Source organism: Mauremys mutica, chromosome 9, assembly GCF_020497125.1.
Source record: "Mauremys mutica isolate MM-2020 ecotype Southern chromosome 9, ASM2049712v1, whole genome shotgun sequence".
Taxonomy (NCBI): Eukaryota; Metazoa; Chordata; order Testudines; family Geoemydidae; genus Mauremys; species Mauremys mutica.
The window spans coordinates 84,408,538-84,432,689 of NC_059080.1; the positions used below are offsets into that span (position 1 = coordinate 84,408,538).

General features: G+C 42.1%; 1 protein-coding gene across 3 annotated transcripts; it reads right to left on the minus strand.

The window, feature by feature from the left end:
• Positions 1 to 2,799: 2,799 nt before the first annotated feature.
• On the minus strand, positions 2,800 to 24,152 carry SPTSSB (serine palmitoyltransferase small subunit B). 3 transcript variants are annotated; one of them, XM_045031570.1, is made up of 3 exons: positions 23,884 to 24,152; positions 22,961 to 23,035; positions 2,800 to 4,233 (listed from the first exon to the last, which is right to left on the minus strand). In XM_045031570.1, the coding sequence occupies exon 3, from the start codon at positions 4,200 to 4,202 to the stop codon at positions 3,960 to 3,962; it is 243 nt and encodes an 80-aa protein (XP_044887505.1). In that variant the 5' UTR covers positions 4,203 to 4,233; positions 22,961 to 23,035; positions 23,884 to 24,152; the 3' UTR covers positions 2,800 to 3,959. The 3 variants fall into 3 exon arrangements, with proteins under 3 accessions (XP_044887505.1, XP_044887504.1, XP_044887503.1); XM_045031569.1 differs by having other exon boundaries at positions 23,129 to 24,152; XM_045031568.1 differs by lacking the exon at positions 22,961 to 23,035 and having other exon boundaries at positions 23,108 to 24,152.

Sequence of the window (24,152 nt, forward strand, 5' to 3'; positions counted from 1 at the left end):
GCCCTAAAATTAGGAAAGCAACCGGGAGACATAATATCACTAACAAACGAACAACGGGAGGTAGTGCATAAGGTCAACGAAGCCATGGCAGAAAGGTGGGTAGATAGAGCAGTACCTGACGTGCCCCCGTCCTTAATCATTCTTGGGGACACTAAGCAATTCATGGGGGCATTACTTCAACATACAAGTGAGAGAGAATTTATCCTGGAGTGGATGTATTTACCACACACACACAAAAACACACTCGTCCCATTGTCTGGAATGTTTGCTCAATTAATCACTAAAGGACGCAATCGAGCACTAAACTTGTTTGCCATGGATTTAGTAAACATTATTATCCCCATCCCCATCGCCACCTGGGAAGTTGCATGTATGCACTCGGAGGAGGTGCAAATAGCCCTAGCCAATTATGTTGGGTCCGTAACTTACCATACTCCCAAGGATCCTCGTCTCCAAGTTGCTCAGCATATTCCACTGAAAGTATTCTACTTGGTATCTCCCATTCCCATAACAGAAGCTCTTACCATTTTCACCGATGGTGGCCCCTCCAGAGGGGTGGTTGCTTGGAAGAAAAATGACCAGTGGAAATCCCAGTTTACCTTACCGCAACGCTCTCCTCAGCGTGCGGAGCTAGCTGCGTTAATTCTTGCCTTTAACACATTTTCTGATCAACCAGTTAACCTCATAACAGACAGTTTGTATGCTGCCAATGTTGTTAGTAATATTGCTTCTAGTTGTGTTACTGCATCTTTGGATAATAATTTGCTTGGTTTATTTCTTTCCCTACAACTGATATTACGTCACCGACGACATCTATTTTTTATCGCACATGTTAGAAGTCATCAGCCTTTCCCCGGAGAAATCTCGCAAGGCAATGCCTATGCTGATAACGCCTTAAAGGCTTTCCCCTGCTCTCCTATGGAAAGTCACTCCTTACATCACCAAAATGCTAGGGCATTGGCCAAGCAATTTTCCATACCACTATCTGATGCACAAGCGATTATTCAGCAGTGCCCTGAGTGTACTGGAAACCTCGCAGGACCCGCTATCGGGGTAAATCCTCGGGGGCTAGGTGCAAACCAATTGTGGCAAATGGACGTCACTCGGTTCCCACCATTAGCTCCCTGGTCCTATTTGCATGTAGTCATAGACACTTATTCTGGCTATATGGGCAACGCCACAAAAAGGGGAAAAAGCCAAACACGTCTGTAATCACCTCATTCGTTCCTTTGCAGTGATGGGAAAGCCATCAGCTTTAAAAACTGACAACGGCCCAGCCTATTGCTCTTCAGCGATGGCAGCGTTCTGCACGCGATGGGGAATCACGCATACCTTTGGCATCCCATACAATTCCCAAGGACAAGCCATTGTAGAACGAGCTAATCGCACATTAAAAACTGCCCTCCTGCGGCAAAAACAAAAAGGGGGAATTGTCCCCGGCAGCCTGACAGAAAAGGAAGAATGGCTGGCTCAAGTACTGTTTACACTCAATCATTTAAATCTATTACCTTTCAATTCTCAATTTTTTACCAGGGCACAACGGCATTATCAGACGACCGAAGTTCTTCCTGCTCCAAAGGTAACCTATCGTCAGCTACCTGGCCCGGAGTGGAGCGGACCTGTGCCACTAATCACCTGGGGGCGCGGTTACGCAGCTGTATCAACACCAAGCGGCCCGCTCTGGGTACCTGCACGATACGTTCGACCATACAAGGATGGCTGCCAGACCTATCCTGGCTAAAGCAAATGTTTGCATATGTTATTGTTATAGTTGCAGGATTAATACTTTGTTGCTGCATATTACAGTGTATTCCTTCACTTATTAGCCTATTTGTCCAAGGCTGCCCTTGGCAACGACTTAATACAAAACAGAGCATTCATTATGCCTGCAAATTGCTTAAAAACAAAAAGGGGGAGATGTAGTGAAACATGCTGTGCTGGCAAACCACACACGTGTTTATTACATTTACTCCTGGCTTAAGGTAAAGCAATGCTCAGGTTATTGATTAAGCACAGACTAGGCTATAGCTCACGTAGTCCCTTCACCAATTATGATATATTGCACAAAGGGAGATGGCTATGGGTGAACCAATCAATATGTTACAAGTAACTGTGATCTCATGCTCTTTGTTCTAATTACTAATAAAAACCCAGCTCAAGAGAGCTCGGGACGCCTGCTTAACAAACCTCTTGACTCCGCGTCTCCTTGATCCCAACATATTGCAGTGTCTGATACTGATGTGAGAAAGGAAGGAATGGTAGTTGCATAGTCTACCAAAAGGAGAAACAATTGAAAAGTCCTGTCTAAATGTAAAAGATGAAAAGATGTTTCTTGCTGCAAGCTGATCTTTTGACTGTGAGCCTGGCCAACAAATGGTGCACACACATCCTCAATAAAAGGAGCAGAAATAATTCTTGCCATATCCTTAGTTGCCTCTGTTTATTAGCCAGCTTTATCCATCTCTCCACTTCCATCCAGATGCTGAGGAAGATCATTGAAGTGGGTTAAGTTATATTTCCTGTATATTTAAATATATTCTAATTATGATGTACCAAAAAATCTCATTGAATTGTTTCCTAAATTATGTGTTGATACTACCGTACAAAGAAGGTAGTGGAATCAAAGTAGCCAAGTTTATCTAATGGCAAGCAGACCACACAGAGGGGAGAGTGAGTTAGAGTATTTAGATGAATAGAATACATGGATACAGGCAAAACTGAGAATTATGCATTCAAAACACTGTTTTAAAAGAATGTAACTTTATTTTTGCATTTAAAAAACTGCATATAAACATAGCCTCATTTTTGACATCAGAATTTGCCATTCTTTTTATCATGCAGGACCCCAATGCCCCTTGATAAAATTAGAAAATTTCTTCATGCTATAATTGTGCTTCATGCTCATTTATCCTTTGTAAAAGGAGGCCTCTGTATCAAAGCTTCCATCTAAACGCTTCAGAGTTCTGCACTTATTAGAAAATTACACTGTTTACTAGATCATCTTCCTTTAGCACAAACACATCCTTTGCTTTCCCCAATGAATTGTTGTGGAAAGGGGAAAAATTGATTTTTGTAACAAGCAAAGTTGAGTGTAACAAGTCAGACTCACTAAATATCTGGTACATCATGCTTAGTACAATGCAAGATTACTTACAGTATAATAAATTCTCTTAACATTACAATTAAACCACCATAAATCCAGCAGGAGAAGCTTAAGTACTAACAATTGGATTCATGCTTGTATAGTCTTGATTTCTCATTTTCTAAAAGAAAAGCTGTAAACCATCCCTTTATATGACATCATCCATTTTAAAAATTAGGAGACTACTAAGACAGACTTCAGCTGTTTGGGTCCTGGTATATTTGAGTCACATTTCTGATATACTGTAAACTAGGATGAGGAAAAGAATTGCATGTTTTGCAAGGTAGTTGCCATGTACCCTTCTGGGAGGAGAAGCTTTCTTGTATTCAAAAGATATAATATCCTACCAACTATCATCATAAATACTTATTGCTGTTTGCAATACATTTTCATATATGCTATTAAAATTAAATTCTGATTGAGTGTGAAAACCATATGTGTAAAAATCATGATTCTAGACACAGTGTGATAAATAAATATGGTCTCTAACTGTTAAAGAACATGTTTTTCTCTACATTGAGGATCTTCTACATATGGACACTATTCTCAGTAGACAAGTTGAATATTACGTAATGTGTTCCAAAGTTGGTGTTGCACAGTCACAGACTAAAAGCTGTGCTCGTGTTTTATTTAAATACGAACTATACAGTGGGGAGTGAGTGCACTATTCTGGTTTTCAGTTAATGTAATTATGCAGGTTAGCTTTTGTCCGAGGAAGCATTGTTTCTGCCAACGCAAACCTTTTTCTAAACAAACAACCCCAACGTGGAAGAAGACATTTCACATAGTAGCTGTTGCATCATCAGCCCTGGCAAATTCAGTTCATAATGGCAACAGTACTTTCACGCTGGTCTCCAAATAACTGGGAGAAGAACTCAAAAGCCAAATGGATGTGGATAGGTATAAAGACATAAGCTGTGTACACCACCATAGCAAAAACAGTAATAAAAATAGTATGGAACATGGATTGCTCCCAGGGCTCCAACACATAGCAACAGGTGATCAGGAGGTATTGATAGTATAGCCAGTAAAGATAATCCTTCACATACTTAATATCCATCTTCAGCTTTTAGTGGCTTTAGGAACTTGATCTGTAACAACAAAGAACATTGCATTATAGTGGAGATGAAGGATGAGTGGAATGTTGAAAGCCCTAGAGAGAGAGGTGGAAAAAGCCTTGATGCTGTGAGTTACTATGACATACACAGCTGTATGTGTTGTAATTGTTACACAAAATAGTAAAGTTCATCAAATAGAAATAAAGTACCTATATTATCACAAGCCTCTAATCTTCCTGGAGTCAATACTAATAATAACTGGTTTTGGAGGAGGAGAAATTCCACTTGGAAAAAATAAAGTATCAGTTGGGCACTCAAAATTCTTAAATCCCTGATTTTTGAATATTCTTTATTCCATCCTATAAATAGGCTTAAAGGCTACTGTCTGCTCTTGAATGCAAAGGCTCACATGGAAGTCAGAGGGAAGGCTTCGGCCCTAGTTCTGCACACTGGGAGAGTAGACTCTCATGCTTCCGGAATAAGGATGAGATTTAAAAGAAAAGAGCTGCTCATTCCAAACTCCTTTGCATTTTTCATTTAGTCCATTTCTTAAAAACAAACAAAACAACCCTGCAGAAAATCAAAACAGAACTTGAAACATGTTTAATCTACCCAGCTCCACAGGGTTAAATTAGCTCACCTTGTAAGATGTATTGTCAGCACACTTCCATAAAATCAAAGCACAAACTTTAGAAATGAGAGGAACATTTGAGCAAAGTTTAGACAGCCAGGGAAAATTCTTTCCTCAGAGCTACCCAACAAGTAGTAATTTTAGATATTCTACATTCCTGCTTATATACAGAGACCAGAGTACCTGAGCAGATGGTTGCCAAGAGATGTGCTTTGCCCTTTGTTTGTGTTTCTAAGTCTGGTTTTGAAGTCTGTTATGTTAATGATCTCTTTAAATTCAGGATGGCACAAAAACAGGCAACAGTGAGGATAGCGATTAAGTGATTATAAACAGCTGTTCCATATTTCACAGAAAATATTTTTTTTCTTTTTAAGTACCATGTGTAGAGACACATTTATTTACATAGATCTGTCCTTGGTTCAAGCCTAGGGAAGTGGGATGAAGGAGAAGCTTTAAGCCGCCATTGTGATCTCCATTCTTTAGTGGCAGCTTCCTGGCATAAAGTAGAGCAGCATCCGGGTATTGCCTGTTGCCTATGAGCTCCCAAGGGGCTACACCAACAGGCATGGACTGCCCGGGTCTAGAGATGCCCTGAACTTGCCCCATTTTCTCCAAACACCACCCCCGCTCCAGAAGCTGGGAGTTGAGGATGGTGTGGATACTCTTACGTCAAACATTCTCCAAGGGCTAGTTAAGCCAGTTTTTAGGCTCTTTTGTGCTTGTGTCCAGATGGGAAACTGCTACCAATTGAGCAGAGCTGGTCAGAAAATGCAACTGCTGTCCAATCGTTTTCTTTTAATATCTATATAAATTGAAAGGTTAACATTAAGATGAACCAAAACAAGCAAGGTAGACACAATATTCCATTTTGTTTTCAAATCGTGTTTTTCCACAGAAAATTTGATTGAAATTGATGTGTCCACAAAATGTTTGTTTTAACAAAACAGCATTTGCCGATGGAAAACTGTTCGTTGAAAGTTTTTTGGACCAGCTTTATAAATGAGTCATAAGGACATCATTCATTCCAAGGGCCCGTCTGAAAGCTTAACTGAGGAGTCTCCCAGTAGACATTCTTAGTTATCTCGTAGTATTCACAGCAAGGCAATAAGACCTAGGAGCATTGAAGACTCTGTCTGAGGGGGAGGAGTGGGAAAGTGGAGTCTCCTTCTGAGCAGTCAGAGGCTTGCATATGTACATATTAAAGATTGTCTTTTCAACCTGAAACTATCACACAGACTAGCAGAGGGGAGTTAAAAAGTCAAGACAAGCTATAAACATGATTTAACTTAAAAAAAAAAAATCTCATGATTTTGGGGGTCTGACTCATGGTTTTTGATCTTTGAAGATCGGCAGTACTGCATTTCCTCTACCTTCCTCTTCCATAATATTTTGGTGCAGCTTCCCACTTTTATTTGTTTTACAGTTCCATGATGGCAATGATTCACCTAGCTACAAGGACCAGGGCCGGCTCTACAGTTTTCGCCGCCCCAAGCAGCACGCCGAATTGCAGCCGGGGAAGGCGGGGGCAGTCCGTGTGCCCTTAGGGCGGCAGGCGCGTATCCACGGCGGCGGCAATTCGGTGGCAGCTTCTATGTCTAGCTGAAGCCGCCGTGGACAGCTAAACATAGAAGCTGCTGCCGAATTGCCGCCACCGTGGAAACACGCCTGCCGCCCTAAGGGCACACGGACTGTCCCCGCTGTCCACGGCGGCAATTCGGCACGCTGCTTGGGGGCAAAACAACAGGGACTGTCGCCCCTTGCAGATTGCCGCCCCAAGCACCAGCTTGGAATGCTGGTGCCTGGAGCCGGTCCTGACAAGGACAGAGTGCTGGACCTTCTCCCAGGATATGCAGACCGCTGCGTGGAATGGACTCCTGTGCAGGAGCTTGTGAGCCACTAGCACGATCAGGGATAGCTGCCGGTGAGCTTGGTGCCCGTCCCAGTGGGCGGGCCTGTGCATGATATAGCCACACCAGAGATGCTGCAGGTGTGGGGTGCTGGCTCCTGGGAGCAGCGGCCCGACATGCTGCTGCTGCGGTTTCCAGTAGAGCCCTGCAGCTCCATGGATACAAAATTTATTTTCTGGATATCCACATCGCAGATATAAATTGTGTAGCTGTGCAGGGCTCCACTCTAAGGGCACAAGGGAACATTAGATCATTTAGTCTGACTTCCTGTATATCACAAACCATTATACTTCATCCAACTATCCCTCTATTAAGCCCAACGTCTTCAGTTAGACCAAATCATTTCAATCCTCCGGAGACTGAACTGTGTGCTACAGGCAGATAACAGGAGACTGAGGTGCCACCAATGCATGATGTTCCCCCAATGGCTGGGAATTGATTAGGTGAGAGAGACCCAGCTGATCCTAGCAGGTGAACCAAACCCTGTGCTGCAGAAGAAGCCAACCTCTGCTCCAGCTCCTTGCCAATCTGACCTGGGGAAAATTCCTTCCTGACCTGAAATCTGGCTATCAGTATGACCATAAGCATGTGAACAAGATACCTCCACCAGGCATCCTTTCTAGAGGATTCTCTGTGCCACATCAGAGCAGTGGTCCAGGCTGTTCAGTGTCCCGTCTCCAGCTGTAACTAGATGAAGGCAACCCCTCCTACCACCCTGCCTAAAATGCATCTAACCAATTGTGCAGTGGGGAAAACAATCCTTCCTGACTCCAGTGGGTGTCCAGCAGTTGAGAGGTCTTCTTGATGGATCCCTCAGAGGAAGAGATCAGATGGATCCTGCTCTTTGTAGAGGAACGATCCTATCTCCAAGATGTGCACAATGTGTTCCACTGAACCAGAAAAAGCCAAAAAGCTTTTAAGAATTCTCCCAAGTCCAACAGACCTACATTCTAGTGAATTGGTATTAGGCCAGGCCCAGAGCTGTCCCGTTAGCATTAGACTAGCTGACAGGCATAATTTTTAGTGAGAAAGGTCAAGTCTGAAGTAATAAAATAACAGATTTTTTCAGTAGTAACTCTCACAATGCCTGACAAATGAGGGTATCATTATTCCCAGTTTACCTCTCTATGCTTCAGTGTCACCATTTGTAAAGTGACTTTCCCATAGTCATCAGAAAGTCAATGGTAGATGTCAAGAACAGAGCAGAATAGGTAAGAAGGATGCAGATAAGGCATTTGAAAGGGACTGAGGAGACCTGAGTTCAGTATTCAGCTCAGTCACAGGCTTCCTGTGTAAAATCTACCAAATCCCTTACTCTATTCCAGGGATAGGCAAACTTTTTGGCCTGAGGGTCACATCTGGGTATGGAAATTGTATGGCGGGCCATGAATGCTCACAAAATTGGGGTTGGGGTGCAGGAGGGGTTGAGGGGGCTCTGACTGGGGTGAGGGCTCTGGGGTGGGGGTGGGGATGAGGGGTTTGGGGTGCAGAAGGGTGCTCTGGGCTGGGATTGAGGGGTTTGGAGGGCAGGAGAGGAACTGGGGCTGGAGAAAGAGGTTGGGGCCTGGGAGGGGGTTGGGGTGCAGGCTCTGGGCAGTGCTTACCTCAAGCAGCTCCTGGAAGCATCGGCATGTCCCCCCTCCAGCTCCTATGCGGAGGCGTGGTCAGGCAGCTCTGCGTACTGCCCCATCTGCAGGCGCTGCCCCGCAGCTCCCATTGGCCACAGTTCCCAGCCAATGGGAGCTGTGGGGGTGGCACTTGGGTTGGGGGCAGCGTGCAGAGCCCCTTGGCTGCCCCTATGCATAGGAGCCAGAGGGGGCACCTGCCGTTGCTTCTGGGAGCTGCGGCAGGCACGGAGTGCCCCCCGACCCCAGTTCCTGGCTGGAGTGTGGGGCAAGCCTCAGACTCCGCTCCCCAGCAGGATCTTGAGGGCCAGATGAAATCAGCTGGTGGGCTAGCTGTGGCCCACAGGCCATAGTTTGCCAACCGCTGCTCTCTGTACCTCACCTCATAGGGTTGTTGTGAGGACAAATTCACTAGTGATCATGAGTTGCACCATAAAGAGGACCATATACAAGTTCCTTAATAGACAGAACTCAGGTCCACTGACTCACTACAGTGCTCTGAACACTGGGCTATGCTGTCTCTAAATAAAATATAAAGGTTCATCTAAATTAAGACAGACAGTAATTTTTAAAGTCTCTGTCTCTACCTCTGACACACTTCCACTTCCACATTTAATATACTGACACTTATTCATTTTGAGTGTGGTTTTTGGAACCATACCAAATGGAAAGAGCATCTCAGGGTAATGGAATTCAATATAAATTATATATATGTGTGTGTGTGTGTGGAAAAAAACCCATGTAGGTGGCAAGAACCAAAGCCATCTTAAACCAACTGATTCATGAACAAGATGAAAGAAAATCCCGTGTTATCCTGGCACAGATGCCTTTTACTAAGACCCATTTACATTAACTCAGAGCTGGCTTTAAGCACAAACACTACTTCAGGTCTGAAGGCTTCTGGAGGTGCCAGGCAGACTTACAACTCATGAGCCAGCCAGATTACTTCATAACAGCTGGACTAGATAGGGAAAGAAATAAAGAATAAATGCTCTGGATGGTTGGAGCCCCTGCACATTTTTTAAAACTTAATTTTTTATTGTTTTTATATAAAATATAAGCACATAATGAAACAAAACATAGAAATTCATGCACAACATGGGAATAGCAGATAAATAACAAAATTCAATGTGCATTATTTGCACAACCTGGAAAAAAGCCAAAACCAAAGCAAAGAACCTAAACCATAGAGGTCATTCAGGGCATCAGTTATTCAAGTGACTAAACGAGAACATAACCTCTGAGTATTGGAGACTAAAATATACTAAACTGCAAAAGTATGCAATAGCGTCATGTGTGACCAGACATCCTCATATTTTTTTCAAGTGCTTCTAGTACACAAATATTTTTTTTTCTCATGAATGCAGTAGTAGAGAGCTCACTACGCCAATCTGTCTATGAGGGAGGAACTGCAGATTTCCATTTTCTCAAAATAACTCTTTTGACCACTAAAAAAGTTACTGCAATCCATTTCTTAACGTTAACTGGTAATTCCAACTCATTCAGCACTCCTAAAATACACAAGCTAGGAGAAGGAAAGAGCAACATTTAAAATTTTTGAGAGCTGTATATGGTGTTTCAGAACACATGCCTTTTTGACAGGCACAGAGGATGTGTGAAAGGTTAGCATGTGGCTGTTTGCATTGCCAACTATTGCTGTGTGTTGCCAATCTAGCCTTAAAAAAAAACATTCTGGAGTCCAGTACTACCTGTTTAATATCTTATTCTGGAAGAATCACAAGGACACAGAACTTGAAGTATCTTTCATATTAAGCCAGATATCCTCCCATGTTTCTGTTGTGCTAGTAAGGCTAAGTTACTTTTTTTTTTTTTTTTTTGAGACTGAGATTGAGGAGGTAATGCAAAGCATTGAGCCACCTATAAATAATTCCTACAAAGTGACTTTTGTTTCCATATTTCTTAACATGTTCTTCTAGAGCTGAGAGAGTTGAAACAGACCAATTGTCCCCTATCCTTGCATGAATCCTTAAGAACAGCCGCTGAAAGAAGGAACTGAGACACAGCAATAACTGGTATTTGTTTCACATGTAATCGAAGGAGGCCAGGCTATAATCTTGTATTATAGCTTTAATTTTTGTTAATCCGTTTTCTATCCAAATTGTCTTAAGCATGGTGTTAGCTTTGATCCTGAGGTTATCTCATAGTGGTATGAGAAGAGAATTTGTAAGATTGGGTGCTGTAATCATCTGAACGCATTGCAGAATGCCCCATGTAGGTGCAAAGACTGAGTAGCATCTTAAGGTATATACAAGAAGAGAGGGAACCGAATGGCATAGCTAATTTTTCAATTTCAAACCAGTCTGGTGTGTATACAGAGCCACTGGAAGGAACTCCTTTACAACGGAACACATTTGAAGTGCTAGATAATATTGATACAAATCTGGCAACCCCATGTAACTTCCAGTTGTCCAAGATTTTTTAGGAGCCTTGTGTGACAAGCAAGGCTGTTTTTTTAATCTCATAAATTTCATGATACGCCTATTAATTCAAACAAAGAGAGAGGGAGATACTTTGAGAGGCAGTAGGCTAATGATATAAGTCAATCTTGGGCCAATATTAATTTTGGCTATTTCCGTTCTCCCCAGTAAGGACAGAGGGAAGAGACACCATCTCTCTACATCCTTGGACATTTCTTTTAATATACTGTCCATATTTACAGAAACAATTTTGGGACGATTAGGACAAATATTAACACCTAAATAAGTGATTTCCTTGCATACTTGAAATGGAAAATGCTGAAACGGAGAAGGATTTGGTCTTTTGTATATATTCATAGCTTTTGTGATTTATTCCAGTTAATGTGAAAACCAGAGATCTTTCCAAAAAATATCAATCACATTCCATAATGATGGGATTTATGAGGATGGGATTCTTCAATAGTATAAAAATGTCAGCATATAAACTGATTTTGTATTCTTTCCTGTGTATAGTCATACCATCAGTGGCTCAGTGCTGACATATTTACGTTGCCTGTGGTTCAAGAGAGAGATTAAAAAAAGAGGGGTGAGAGGGGACAGTCCTAATTGAAATGTGGTAGAAATATTTCCATTAATTGATAATGAAGCAAGGGGAGAGATGTAGAATACACTGACCCAATTCAGGAATATTGGTCAGCCAATATTTTAGGGACAGCCATTAGATCAGGCCATTCAACCCTATCAAAGGCCTTCTCTGCATTTAGAGATAAGGATAGGGAGGGAACATTTGAACTTGCTCTATCAAGTGAATGATTTTTCTCATGTTATCATCAGTCAATCTTCCTTTAACAAAACCAGCTCGATATGCATGTCTAAACTGATGGGATGATGGCATTCAGTTGTGCCTCTAAAATGTTTGCAATTATTTTGCAATCTCTATTCAATAGAGATATGGGGTGGAAAGCCACAGTTACAACCATTTTTGTTCTTTAATTTTAAAGTAATTAAAACAGTTCTCATGTCAGGACACATGGTTCCTTTTTGAATGTTTCATTGAAGATCTTTGGAAAAAAAAGAAGATGGCTGATTACAAAACATTTTGTAGAAATCTGCTGGAAGGCCATCCATCCCAGAGGCCATACTTGAATTCATATTTTTTATAGACTATTCAATTTCTTGTGTTGTGAAGTCCATAAACGACACTTGTTCTGAAATTAGGGTATTAAAAGGTAGGCCTTCAATGAAATTTATTAGTCAGTTTGATTTATATAAAGGTTGATAGAATTGCTTTAAATGATTTTATATATCTATCGATATCTATATCTATATCTATATATATATATAGGTTCAAGGATGGCACTCCTGTCTTCTTGTAACAAGAAAAAAGTATTAAGTCTTCTGGTAAGCAGTTTACCTGCCTTATCTCTCCAGTCATAATTTCTTTGTTTGACCCTCTTGAGTGTAAATTTGACTGGCTGGATAAGCATTCATTATATTTATATTTGGCATTGATTAGAGAACATTGAAGGTTTTCATTATTTGGGTCAGTCTTGTGTGTTCTCTGCAACACATCCATTTCCTTGTCCAAAGAATCTAGTAACTTGAGTCTCTCTCTCTTCTTTTGGGAGGCATACTTTATGCATTCATGTCTTACAGTAGCTTCCAGAGCTTCCCAAAAGATAACTGCATGCTTATTTTCTTGTATGAAGGCAGAGATGATTGAATCAATTGCAGAACAAAATTTTGCCTTTTAGTAGCACAGTGCTCAGCTTCTACCCAGAAGATTTTAATGAAGTGTAACTAGTGTCATTGGTGTATAATTGTAGCATGATCTCAAAGTAATATATTATCAGCAGTTGCTTCTAGTCATGCTGGAATCAGTTCTAAAGATACAAGAAAAAAGTCAATTCTGGAGTAAGATGAATGTACTGTAGAGAAATAAGTACAGTCATACTCTTTGGGGTGTCCCAGTTTCCATATATATTTTAAATCAAGTTAATTCATTAACAGTTAGGGTTGGCCTACTGTGCTTTGAAAGCCGGGGTTCATGCAATTGGATTTGTCCTGATGTCTATCTAGCATAGCATTCCAATCTCCTCCCAGTATTACAGGAATGCCTTTTATTAGAAAAGGGTCTTGCAAAATCTTGTGGAGCCTGCTAAACCCATAATGAAGGTGGATTGATACTTGATGCTGTATCTGGCATTGATCCCCTCAGGATTTGCCTCATACCACTGAACACAGCCCTCTTTTTGTTAAGCTCAGATGAGATGTCAGGAAAAAAAGAGAAATGTTGTGTCTATGTAAGGGTTTTGGCTTCTGGCAGTATCCGTTAACATTACTTTATCACTGAATTTCCGCAGCTTGAAGACGATGGATCTGGGCTTATCAGACTCCTGGCCTTGTAGTACCAGACATTCAATGAGCCCTTTCAATATCTAATGGGGGCAGCTGGGGCTCCAATTTAAGTATGTCAGGGTGCAGCCTCTGAAGAAAGTAATGTCCTTCTTCTTTAGACCCTCAGTAATGCCCAAGTTGTGAAGGTTGTTTCTTTGAGATTTGCGGATACAGACTAACACGGCTGCTACTCTGAAATCTTTGAGATCTGTTTTCCTACTGTAAGATTAAGGAAACAGTTTCTTCTTTAATTTCACTGTTTTCAGTGGCAGTCTTTTGTAGCTCATTTCCCAACTAAGACATTTCAGCTTTTACATCACATAGCTCTTTAGAGATTGAATCCAGTCTTTCTGTGAGGAATTCTTTCAGTGCTGCGATATCCTGGCCTAGGTTCTGCTGTGGCCTTGCGGTCTCCCCCTTCAGCTGATTAGGTCTTTTGTTGCCCCTCATTTTGTTCCCATTGGAATCCATATTCAACAATTTGAAGTTTATCCAGGGAATTAATTTAAACTTTTATGACAGGAGCTTATTGCCTAGGAAAGTAATTATTAGAGATGACAGGTTTCAGAGTAGCAGCCGTGTTAGTCTGTATCCGCAAAAAAACCAGGAGTACTTGTGGCACCTTAAAGACTAAAGCTAAAGCTCACGAAAGCTCATGCTAAAATAAATTTGTTAGTCTTTAAGGTGCCACAAGTACTCCTGTTTTTTTTATTAGAGATGAGTAGTTGATATATGGGGAGTGAGGAGGTCCGGGACTAAGCAGCCACCTTCCTCACAGGTACCAGGTGACCCTACCATGCACATTTTAAGGGTCCTACATTAGCTGGTTTGGTCTCAGAATCCCAGTCTCAATGGATCATTACACAAATATCACCCGATAACAAAAACTGATCTGGAATTTTACTACTTTTAAAACTGCAGAAATGTCCTAATTAAAAGTTTCTTCCTTCTACTGCTCTATGTGCATACACATCCCCACTTCTTGCTTATAGCCAGAGCACCAAGATACTATGCAAAATGCTGTTCTTGCTGCATTTCCAACCCCTAGAGTCCCTCTTTTTCAGCAACATTTTCTCTGCAGTTTCTGCTAGTTGGGAGGAGATGAGAAGATGGTTTCTCAGCATTGGGTTATTTTGCTGCTGGACTACTTAAGATTTTTTTTTTAAGCATCAGTCAGCTAACCAAAGTTATTTCCTATTTAAAGATCATGGAAGAGTTAAAACCAGCTATGAATAAAATGAATGGAATTCAGTCTAAAAACACTAGAAATCACTGGCAAACTCAGTCCCTCCTTCTGGAAGCAGGATGAAAGGAGAAACCTGAAAAGCAGCTCTCTTTGTTCTAAATCACAACCTGATTTTCCTGCCCATTGACACACCTTTGATTAGATCAGTCTACACAGAGAGAGATATTTAAAAGAGTCTCAGTGCTTGTTGACACTGGGCTCATTTCTCTTTAAAAACGCTACTGTGTCATTGTCATGTAATCCTGCTCTGAACAGGGTTAGACAACATGGTGTTTAAGGTACTGGTGGGAACTTAGAGCCTTGTTTAGGCTCTAGGACTCTGACTGGTGGCTGCACTGTTGATAGCATTGGTGGAAAATTCTTGGCAAAAAAAAAAGTTCTTATGGTGTAGCCAGTCTACGCTAGACTCTGAAATATGGTTGAAAAGCGTGTGTTAATTTAGTTAAAATGCAGCTCTAGCTAAACCAGTTTGGGTGGCTAGCACAGATAGAGGAAAAGCGATTTAAAATAGGAAAAACACTAGGGTTGTAAACACCCACTGGGTTTGTAACACATCTGGATGCTGAGTCTCCTCTGCTGGTTCACATTTTGTGTGTTCCTTTACACTTCACAGGATTCGATTGATTTCTGTGGGAGTAGGATCAGCTGCAACTGGTCCTCTTGGAAAAATCTTATTTTCACTGAGGTTTTTGGGAAATCCTCCCGCTGTTGTAGTTCCATCAGTCATGCTATGGATTTAATTTGGGCATAGGCTTGTACTGGCCCTTTGTACAGGAATGAATTTCACTACCTGTCAATAATTTCTTTTAAAAACCTATGCAAATTACTTATTTCACTTTTAATACATTAATTTAGCTATTTCTAATTTTATTGCAGTAAATGGATTTGTTTCTCATTGTTAAGTGATTGCATCCCAGTCTTATTCATTGCACTCTTTCCATCTCAAATACTGAGTAGCAAACTCTGTCTACTTGCATTGGCAGTAGTGTAAAACGTCTGGAGGAAGTCCATTGACTTCAATAGATTTACACTTCTACAGATGCAACCAGAATGAGGCAGGGATAAATAGTCCTAATGCATCATTCATTTTATACCAATGTGCCTTGCCTACAAGGTACCTTTTTAAATGCTTAAGCACACTGAGGGCTTGTTTACACAGGTAAGTTATTGCGGAATAAGACAGGTAGGAGTTTAAGAGTGCCTTTTTCCAGTTTAGCTTAATCCATTTTGTGAATGAAGCTAACTCAGCAAAAGGCACTTTTATTCCAAACTAAAAGTGTTCACATGAGAAACTATTCCACAATAGCTGTTATGGAACAACTTTGACTGGAATAGCTATTGCAGTCAATTTCCTTATGTGGGCAAACTCTTGGTGTTTGTCTTCTGCGTCAACAACATCCAGAGCTCTATGTACACCTGGTCCTGTATTACTGTATATTGATCTAGAGAAACTGGAATTGTATACATGTATCATTTTAAGTTCATTTGGACCATGGAACACCACTAGAAAAGAAGTTTGGTTTTAGTGCAATAATTCCTGTACATGTTTCAGGCATTTTGTATGTAGGAGGTGAAGCTAAGGCTGCAACTAAACTAGATTTTTGAAAATTTGCCACCATTGTAGCTTTAGCAGTTTGTACCGCTTAGTTGCTTCATTCAAGCTTACCACTCTGGTAAGGTACTGGTGTTTTAACCACAATGCTGTCTAAGTATGCTCAGAGCTCAGAATGCCAGTGGTCACCGAAGCCTGTTTACACTAGCACTCTCACAGTTGTGGGAGACATTTTTTTAACTAAGAAAAATGCAAATGTACAGAAGGTTTAAGAGCCCAATTCAACTCCTCCTGCCTTCAGTGGGAGTTTGATAACGCCCCAGTTACTTAACTCTAAATTGTGGCATTTATTTCACTATTCACATTTACCATGGGGTATGCTATTGCTATGTCACAGAGACTTATTATAGGTCTTTCAACAGACAAAGCTAAATAGTCATGTTCAGGCTCCCATTTTAAATAGCATCCAACCCCTGGTTTTGGGCTGAATTTTTCCATGCTTGGTTATAACCCAAAGGTGAATTTTTTTTTGTTTAGCCATTTCAGTTACAGAAGAGTGCAACAACATAACGTCAAACAGTGCAGCTAGATTTTGTAATCCAGAGCCACTACAGGAGCAGCAGTTAAACTACACTGCATCTCTCTAAATCCACACAAAATTTCCTTCTGTCTGGCCCTGCAAACGCACCCAGACCTTAGTTGACTGCTGCTTTGGCAGCTTTTAAATAGTTTCTCAGCTGCCATTAGAGGTGGCTGGCCCTGGGCGTGTGACTCCCATAACTCATAGGAGTTGCATGATAACTATAAATATAATTGGTAGATTCTTGCCAGATTGAGAATGTATTTCTACATGGGTTGCAGTGTGTTGACAATGACAGTCCCTGAACTATTATTTACTCCTGCATTGAAGTCAGAGCATGCAAAGCCAGTATGACGACTATTTATAATACAGTTTCAAATGATCTAGGAAGTAATTTAGATTAGAGAAAGCAAATCTCAGATTGCTCAACAGATGTTCCATTCACTATTACACCTGTCAACGCTCCAAGAATGTGGAGCTGATCTATAGCTTCCAATGGAATCTGGTCTAGGGAGGGAATATCAACTCCTCAAAGCACAGCAAAGTCCAAAACATAGGAAATATTCCAATTGTTGGGTTGTTTTTTTTAAAACTAGGAACAGTCAAACAACCTTCAGGGAAATCAAAGATTGTCAATATTCACATTGAATATTCACTAACTCATTGTAGCACTCTTGGTTTTGTCCTTCTTTCCCTAGTCTCCTTTTTGCCATCTAAAAGAATATGAAGCCTCTCCCATCTATTCCATTGCAATGTGCTTATCACAGTAGTATCTAGGCCTCTTTTCTTCAGTCTATGTATCGCTAGAATACGATTGCCGTACAAATATATTCTTTCAATATTTGCTATTTTCCTCCCTCTAAAGAGTTCTCCATTTTTTTGGGTGCACAATTTGTTGTTTCTTCCCCTATTTGACTTGAGTTCATTTGTCCATATCCTCTGTCTCCCCACCCTCCCAGCCACCATCATTATTCTGCATTCACTCCCCCTCTTAGGTTGTGAGCTGTGCAGTGTATCTTGATTAGCTTCCAGATGTAGGTGATGAGTGTTTCAGAGCCATTTAAATGCAGGTGAGTTGTTACCTTCCACCTCAAATGATTGCATTTTAGTGGTGGCCACCCCCGCAAATGGTTGCATTTTCTTGGTGGCCAGGTGGAGTACTACATGGGTCAAATCCAGAGATCTTTGCCAGTGAGTTCGATGGGGTCACCCTTTCACCCCGGTTTTTATTGTGTGTGCAACTCTATAGAGTTTTGAGTAGAGATGGGCCAAAATCAATCCCTGGACTTTGTAGGTGATAAGAATCCAGAACTGGGTTTAAATTGGAAATAATGCTAAAAAGTTCAAGGGATCTTTAAGGAGGGGCACTACTAGATGTTTTTAACTGACATTGCTCCAGATCTTTTTTGGTCTTGTTAAGAAATTTCAGGCTCACTCAGGAGCCTTCCAGTAATCCATGGTTCTAGAATCTAGGCTGGAAACATTGAGAGAACTTCAAAACACAGCACCTGCAGAAGGTCACAAAAATAGAGGGGGGGGGGAGGTATAAACAACGTTAATCAAGATTTTATGAACCTCTAAAGAGCTTTCAGATTAGCTCTTATTTTATTGAAACTGATTTGCTCAACTCTAAGCCACTTTGATATGGGCTGATGGTATTAACTGGGTTTTGTGTATAGGTAGACAAACAAATTATTAAAAAAAATCAAATTTGGCCATTTTAAAGGTTTTTTTAAATTTTATCAATATAATTTTTACAGGTATGAAAAAAGATTGGTTTTAATTTTTTATTTTTATGGATTTAAATTTTCATAAGGTGGGGTTGTCAGACAATTATTTAATGGGAGTAGAGGTTGGGATTCAGAAAGTTTTATAACCATTAAAATACAAATTGTCAACATCACATGTCAAAATATACGAAGTAAATATCCTTAAATCAAACTCTGGGTTCTTAAGCAGCATTTTCTTTTCTTTGCCTATCTGTAAATTTCACTTATTACCAATGGAAATTTTGTTTGCGTGTTTAAGCTGAAATTGATGTTTACTGACATTTACTAATAAAAATCTAATTCTACCAAGCCTATATACAGGTTATATGTAATCTGACAAGTTGAATGTTGTCTTAGTTCTATTAATGATATCAAGTGGAAGATGTTAGCATTTGTAGTACAAGTATATCTCCTTGCTGCACTAATTAAATGAAGCAGAGACCCGCTGGTAACGGCTTATGCTAGTCATTGGGTCACAATAGAAAAAAAAATATGGAGGTAGTTATGGTAAAAGTGGAAGTAAAAAGGGGCCTGCATCTTTCAGATTGACATATTTATTACCCATGCAGGTTCCAGGAAACAGCCCTAGCATCAGAGATTCACCCTTTCAAACTGGCACTCCTAAGAATGGCAGGCCACAGCCAATAGCTGCACAGAAATAAGTCTAATTTGACCAATTTGACTTTGAAAAAAAGCAAGCACACCCCTGACTTGTGGGAGACATTTGAACCAGAGGACACTGTGAGCACTCTTGTCCATTCATAGGATGAGGGAGCAGAGAAGAGCAGTGTATCTGTTTGGGTGGGATGAGAAGGTTGTCTGTGGATAAGACATGGTGCTGTCACAGTGCCACTTCCAGAGAGGTGGAAGAAGCGTGTGGGTTGTCCTCTGGAGAAACTAGGGCAGGTAGAACTAGTGGATAGGGAGGAGAAGCTCCCTATAATGGGCTTCTGACATCTTACTTCAAGGGGGTCAGAAAAGAAAACACACTTGTGATCTGGACTTGGGGATAGAGGAGCTGATACTCTTACTAAGAGAACCCACAGGGACTATTAGGGATGCTGTAGATTCCCACCGTGGTTTGAACTGCTTCACATGGGAAAGCAGCAGCAGTAGCACAAAATATGGTACTTGCTAAATAGGGGGAAAGGACATAATTGCAGTTGGGTTATTTTTCTTTTGCAATGATGCAATGCATGCAGTTACCCAACGTATATCACCGCCAGCTGTTCAGATCAGTCTTCACTCCCATCTCCACCCCCCCCAGTGGGTGGGTTCTGCAGTTGTGCTGCCCCACTGCAGGCACAACAAGCAGCATGAGGTAAAGATTCGGAGTACACAGGGTTAGCAGTACCATAGCTCCATGAGATGGAGTGTTTCTCATCAGATAATAAGACCATTTTAACTTCTGGGTGTCAATTCATCAAATAGTACCAGAGGCAGGTGTGTGCTTCACTGCCTGACCATGCTCCTGGCACATAGCTGGTTAACCACATAAGCCCCTACCCCTGAATTACGGCCTCTCTAGGGATCCCTCTACCATTGCTCCCATTGGTGATGGTTGTATTCTACTCCCACCTCCTTGTACTGATGTTGAGCTTTCCCCCCTGGCTCCTTCTCTGCCTCCCTCCTTCCCCTTCCACAATGGCCATGGGAGCACTTCTAGCATGAATGCTTGCAAACACATGTCTTCACACTAGTACTCATGGTACTTGTGTGCAGAAGATATTCATATAAATAAAATAAATAAAATCACATACTGAATGTTTGCAAATACATGGACAAAAAACATCACGAATGGCAGCCAAATGAAGCAGTTGGGCTTATTTGCAAGAATACTTGAGAATACTTTTTTTTTTTTCCTCTCTCCTTACCCATCTCTACCTTAAAGCAGATAAGTATTATTTTACAGGTGGAGAAAGTGCAGGATTAACATAAACCAGTGATATGAGCCCAAAAAAGCTTGAAAGCTAAAAAACTGGGAGTTGACCCTTGTTGGGATGGTGCCAATTTGGTGTGGCCGTGCTGAATGGTGTGAGCATAACCTGACCTGACTTAAACATGGCTGAAGAACTGCAGAGGCTCCTGGGAGCAGGGATCCCTTAAGCCTGAGAGTGCGATCGATATAGGACCTATTGGTTGGCAAATATGGGCCCATGCAAAAGTAAATATCACATGTATAAAATTCCAGCATGGAGCACAGGTCGACCTCATTATAGTGACCCTACAGCAAGGACACTATGCAGAGAGCCAGAGTGAATGATTGATGAGTAAGTGTGGAGTGGTCTTTGTTCGTAACCCCGGTCCCTTCCAAAATACTAATCAGCTCATATTAATAACCACATGCCCACTGGGCATGCTTTTGAGACATGTGACTCTTTTGAGGAAAAAGAGTATAAGAATCAAACAAAGTAAATTACTGTCGAGAAAAGGAGAGAGGGGATTCCTTAATTGATGCTTGAAGAAGATGCTAGACATAGTAGCCAAAACTCTGCTCCATGGGCTCAAGTAGGACTGTGACCTGAGGGGTTTCCAGGTAGCCAAGGCCTCACCTTGAGGTAATCTGAGATAGACCAGAGGGCTGAGGAGACTAGACCTGGAGGGAAGATGTCGTCCTCAGTAGAATTGGTAAAGCAGGAACTACGTGAGGCTAGCACTGGGCCTGTTTGTGTATGTTTGTGAAAGAGAGGCTCACTAAGAGGAATGTAAAAAGAATAGGAGTACTTGTGGCACCTTAGAGACTAACAAATTTATTGTAGCATAAGCTTTCGTGGGCTACAGCTCACTTCATGGGATGCATGTAGTGGAAAATACAGAAGGAAGATATATATATGTACACACAAGGAACATGAAACAATGGGTGTTACCATACACATTATAAGGAGAGTGATCAGTTAAGGTGAGCTGTTGTCAGCAGGAGAGAAAAATAACTTTGTAAAATTATTTCCCCATGCTTATCTTTCCCTCCCCTACAGTTCCTTATATCTCCTTGTCAAGTGCTGGAAATGGGCCATTTTCATTACCACTACAAACAGTTATTTTTCTCTCCTGCTGACAACAGCTCACCTTAACTGATCACTCTCCTTATAATGTGTATGGTAACACCCATTGTTTCATGTTCCCTGTGTGTACATATATCTATCTATCTATCTTCCTTCCTTCTGTATTTTCCACTACATGCATCCCATGAAGTGAGTTGTAGCCCACGAAAGCTTATGCTACAATAAATTTGTTAGTCTCTAAGATGCCACAAGTACTCCTGTTCTTTTTGCGGATACAGACTAACACGGCTACTACTCTGAAACCTAAGAGGAATGTATAGCTCTTAATGTATAGTTCTTTAATGTCTAACACAGGAGTTATGTGCTTAATGCAATCCTTTACTGCTTGTGTAATTCCTTCTCAAACAAACTGCAGTGTATACAAGTAATTAATGTGGACCTTTTTCATTGGTATGAAAGTAATCTGCTCCACAGGGAACCATTAAAGATCCATTCAGGGGTAGTAACCCCCTGGTGCCAACAACGTTCATCCTCCCTTCTCCATTACTCCCTTTGCTTGCCTGTTACACCCATTTTACAATTAAGATGCAAAGTTCTTGGTGGGCAGATCCTCATAATTGGTGTAAGTTGTCTCAGCTCCACTAACTGCACTGGAGTCATGATAATTTACACTTGCTGAGGATCTGCCTCTGGGTTCTTTACTAAAGTTAGTGCAGCACCTAGCATAATGGGATCCTGGTTAGGACCCCTGGACACTACCATAATACAAATAATAAGTAACAACTACACTGAAGTGGCACAAACAAAAGTGGCTTGTCTAAGGTCAAAGAGTTTAGAAATGCCTGGCTCCCAGTCCTGTGCTCCTGCTACAGTATTCTTCACTTCACTGTTTAAATCATACATCTTTTGGAAACATACATCACACAGACATCTTACAGAATGTTTTGAACTAGGTTCTGGTCTGATAATCTCACCCACTTTATTTGCTTTCTGGAGTCTATCACATAATATGTTGTTTTTTCTCATTCCCAACATGAGACTACCAGAGGTTGGAATAGAATGTGCCCTAGAAAGGCTAATTATCTCCTCTTTTGTGTAGGCTGCTAAGATGTACCATACTTGTCCAGTTATTTGGAGGAAAAGCAAGGGGACAGTGAAGTGAAGGTATAAGGGGGAAGAAAAGAAGCACAGGTAATATATAGTTTGGAACTAGTTTTTTTTTTTAGTTGAAATAATTTATATATGTACTTATTTGCAGCTGCCCCTCTCCTCCTTGCCACAGTGTCTGACCTCCTCACAAACATTAATAAATACCTTATAAGAAACCTCCTCTGGGGCATATCATCATCATCCCCATTTTACAGATAGGGAAACTGAGGCAAAATAAATTAATCCCAGATTTACAAAAGAGTTTGGTACTCAGCTCTGTTGCAGAAATAATTTATCTGAGAGACATAGATCTGGGAATTAAAACCAACCAAATCCCAACACTTAATCCCCAAACTATCTTTCTTCCTTTAGTCCACAGTCCTGTCAGTGTATCAGCGTAGTGATTGTAAGATCTTCAGACAAATGAGCAACCCTTATAACATAAGTAAAGTGCAATTACTTACACTTCCTTTAGTATGGTTCATGGAAATACCAAGGAATTATCTTGAACTACTTGTAGGCAAGGAGATTCTCTCCCCCTTTAAGGGAAAATAAAGGAATATTGTAGAAACATTAGTGCCCGTGCCATATAAGAACAAGCAAACTCTCACCTCTGCTTCTAGGCGTCTTACGCTAGTTCTGGATGAGAGATGCTCCAAGCTGCTGGGCTCCCTACTGCATGGAGAAGTGTGAAAACTGAGCTGGCTGCTGGGTTCTCCCAGTTCGGTCTTTTTCCTGCTCCGCCCTGCCCGGCCCCTTCTCACGGCTGCTAAAACCTCACCTACCAGCCAGCCTGATTGCGGTGATTAATGACTGTCACAGAGAAAGCACGAACGCAGTGGGAGTATCTCGCTGACAAGCCCAAAGCAATGGCCTGGGGCGGCTCTAGCCCAGCCTCCGCCGCGGCAGTTATCGAAGAATGTAGCCGAACAACTTGGGCCGCTGAGCTTAGCCCGCTCTGCGGCCATGGGCGCACTGTCGGGCGGAGCGGACCGGGGAGCCGGCGGAGGCGTTGCGGTTACCCCAGGGCTGCGGCGGTGCCAGCGGAGCAGGCAGAGGGACGGGGACCTGGGCGCGCCGCGGACACCAGGAATGCGAACGAGGCGAGCCCCTGCAGCCGACATGCAGGGCGCGCCAGGGCGGGTCCAGCGGCAGATCACAGGGGTCCCTTGGCTGCTGCTGCTGCCTAGCAGCCCGCTGCAGCTCCTGCAACAGCAAAACGGAACCAGGCACTGCAGGCAGCTCGCTGGCCCCCAGCCCGCGAGGCAGCCGCAGGTTGCAGACTTGCAGTGGCGGTTTGCTGTCAGGCTCCGCTCCAAGCCTTAGGCAGCGTGTGCCCGGAGCAGAGAAAGCCTCAGTGGGTGTTTGTGCTCATGCAAACCTTTACCTGCCCGCGCGCTTATCAGCCGTAGCTTTAGGCAGGAAGGGGGGAGCAGCAGCCTCTGGAAAGCCGCTGTGGCCAGGGCGGCTGCAGGTGAGGGCTGCAGCGCAGGCTGGGGCTGCATTGGCTGCGCAAGCCGCTGGGGAAGCATGGTCCGGGCAGGGATGGAGGCTGCTGCCGCCGCTTAGCCGGCTCGCTGCCTACCACGTGCGAGCCTTGAGTGCCCCAGCCCGGGCGCGGGAAGGGTGTGTTCGCCCGGCCTCCCCCCCGCGCCA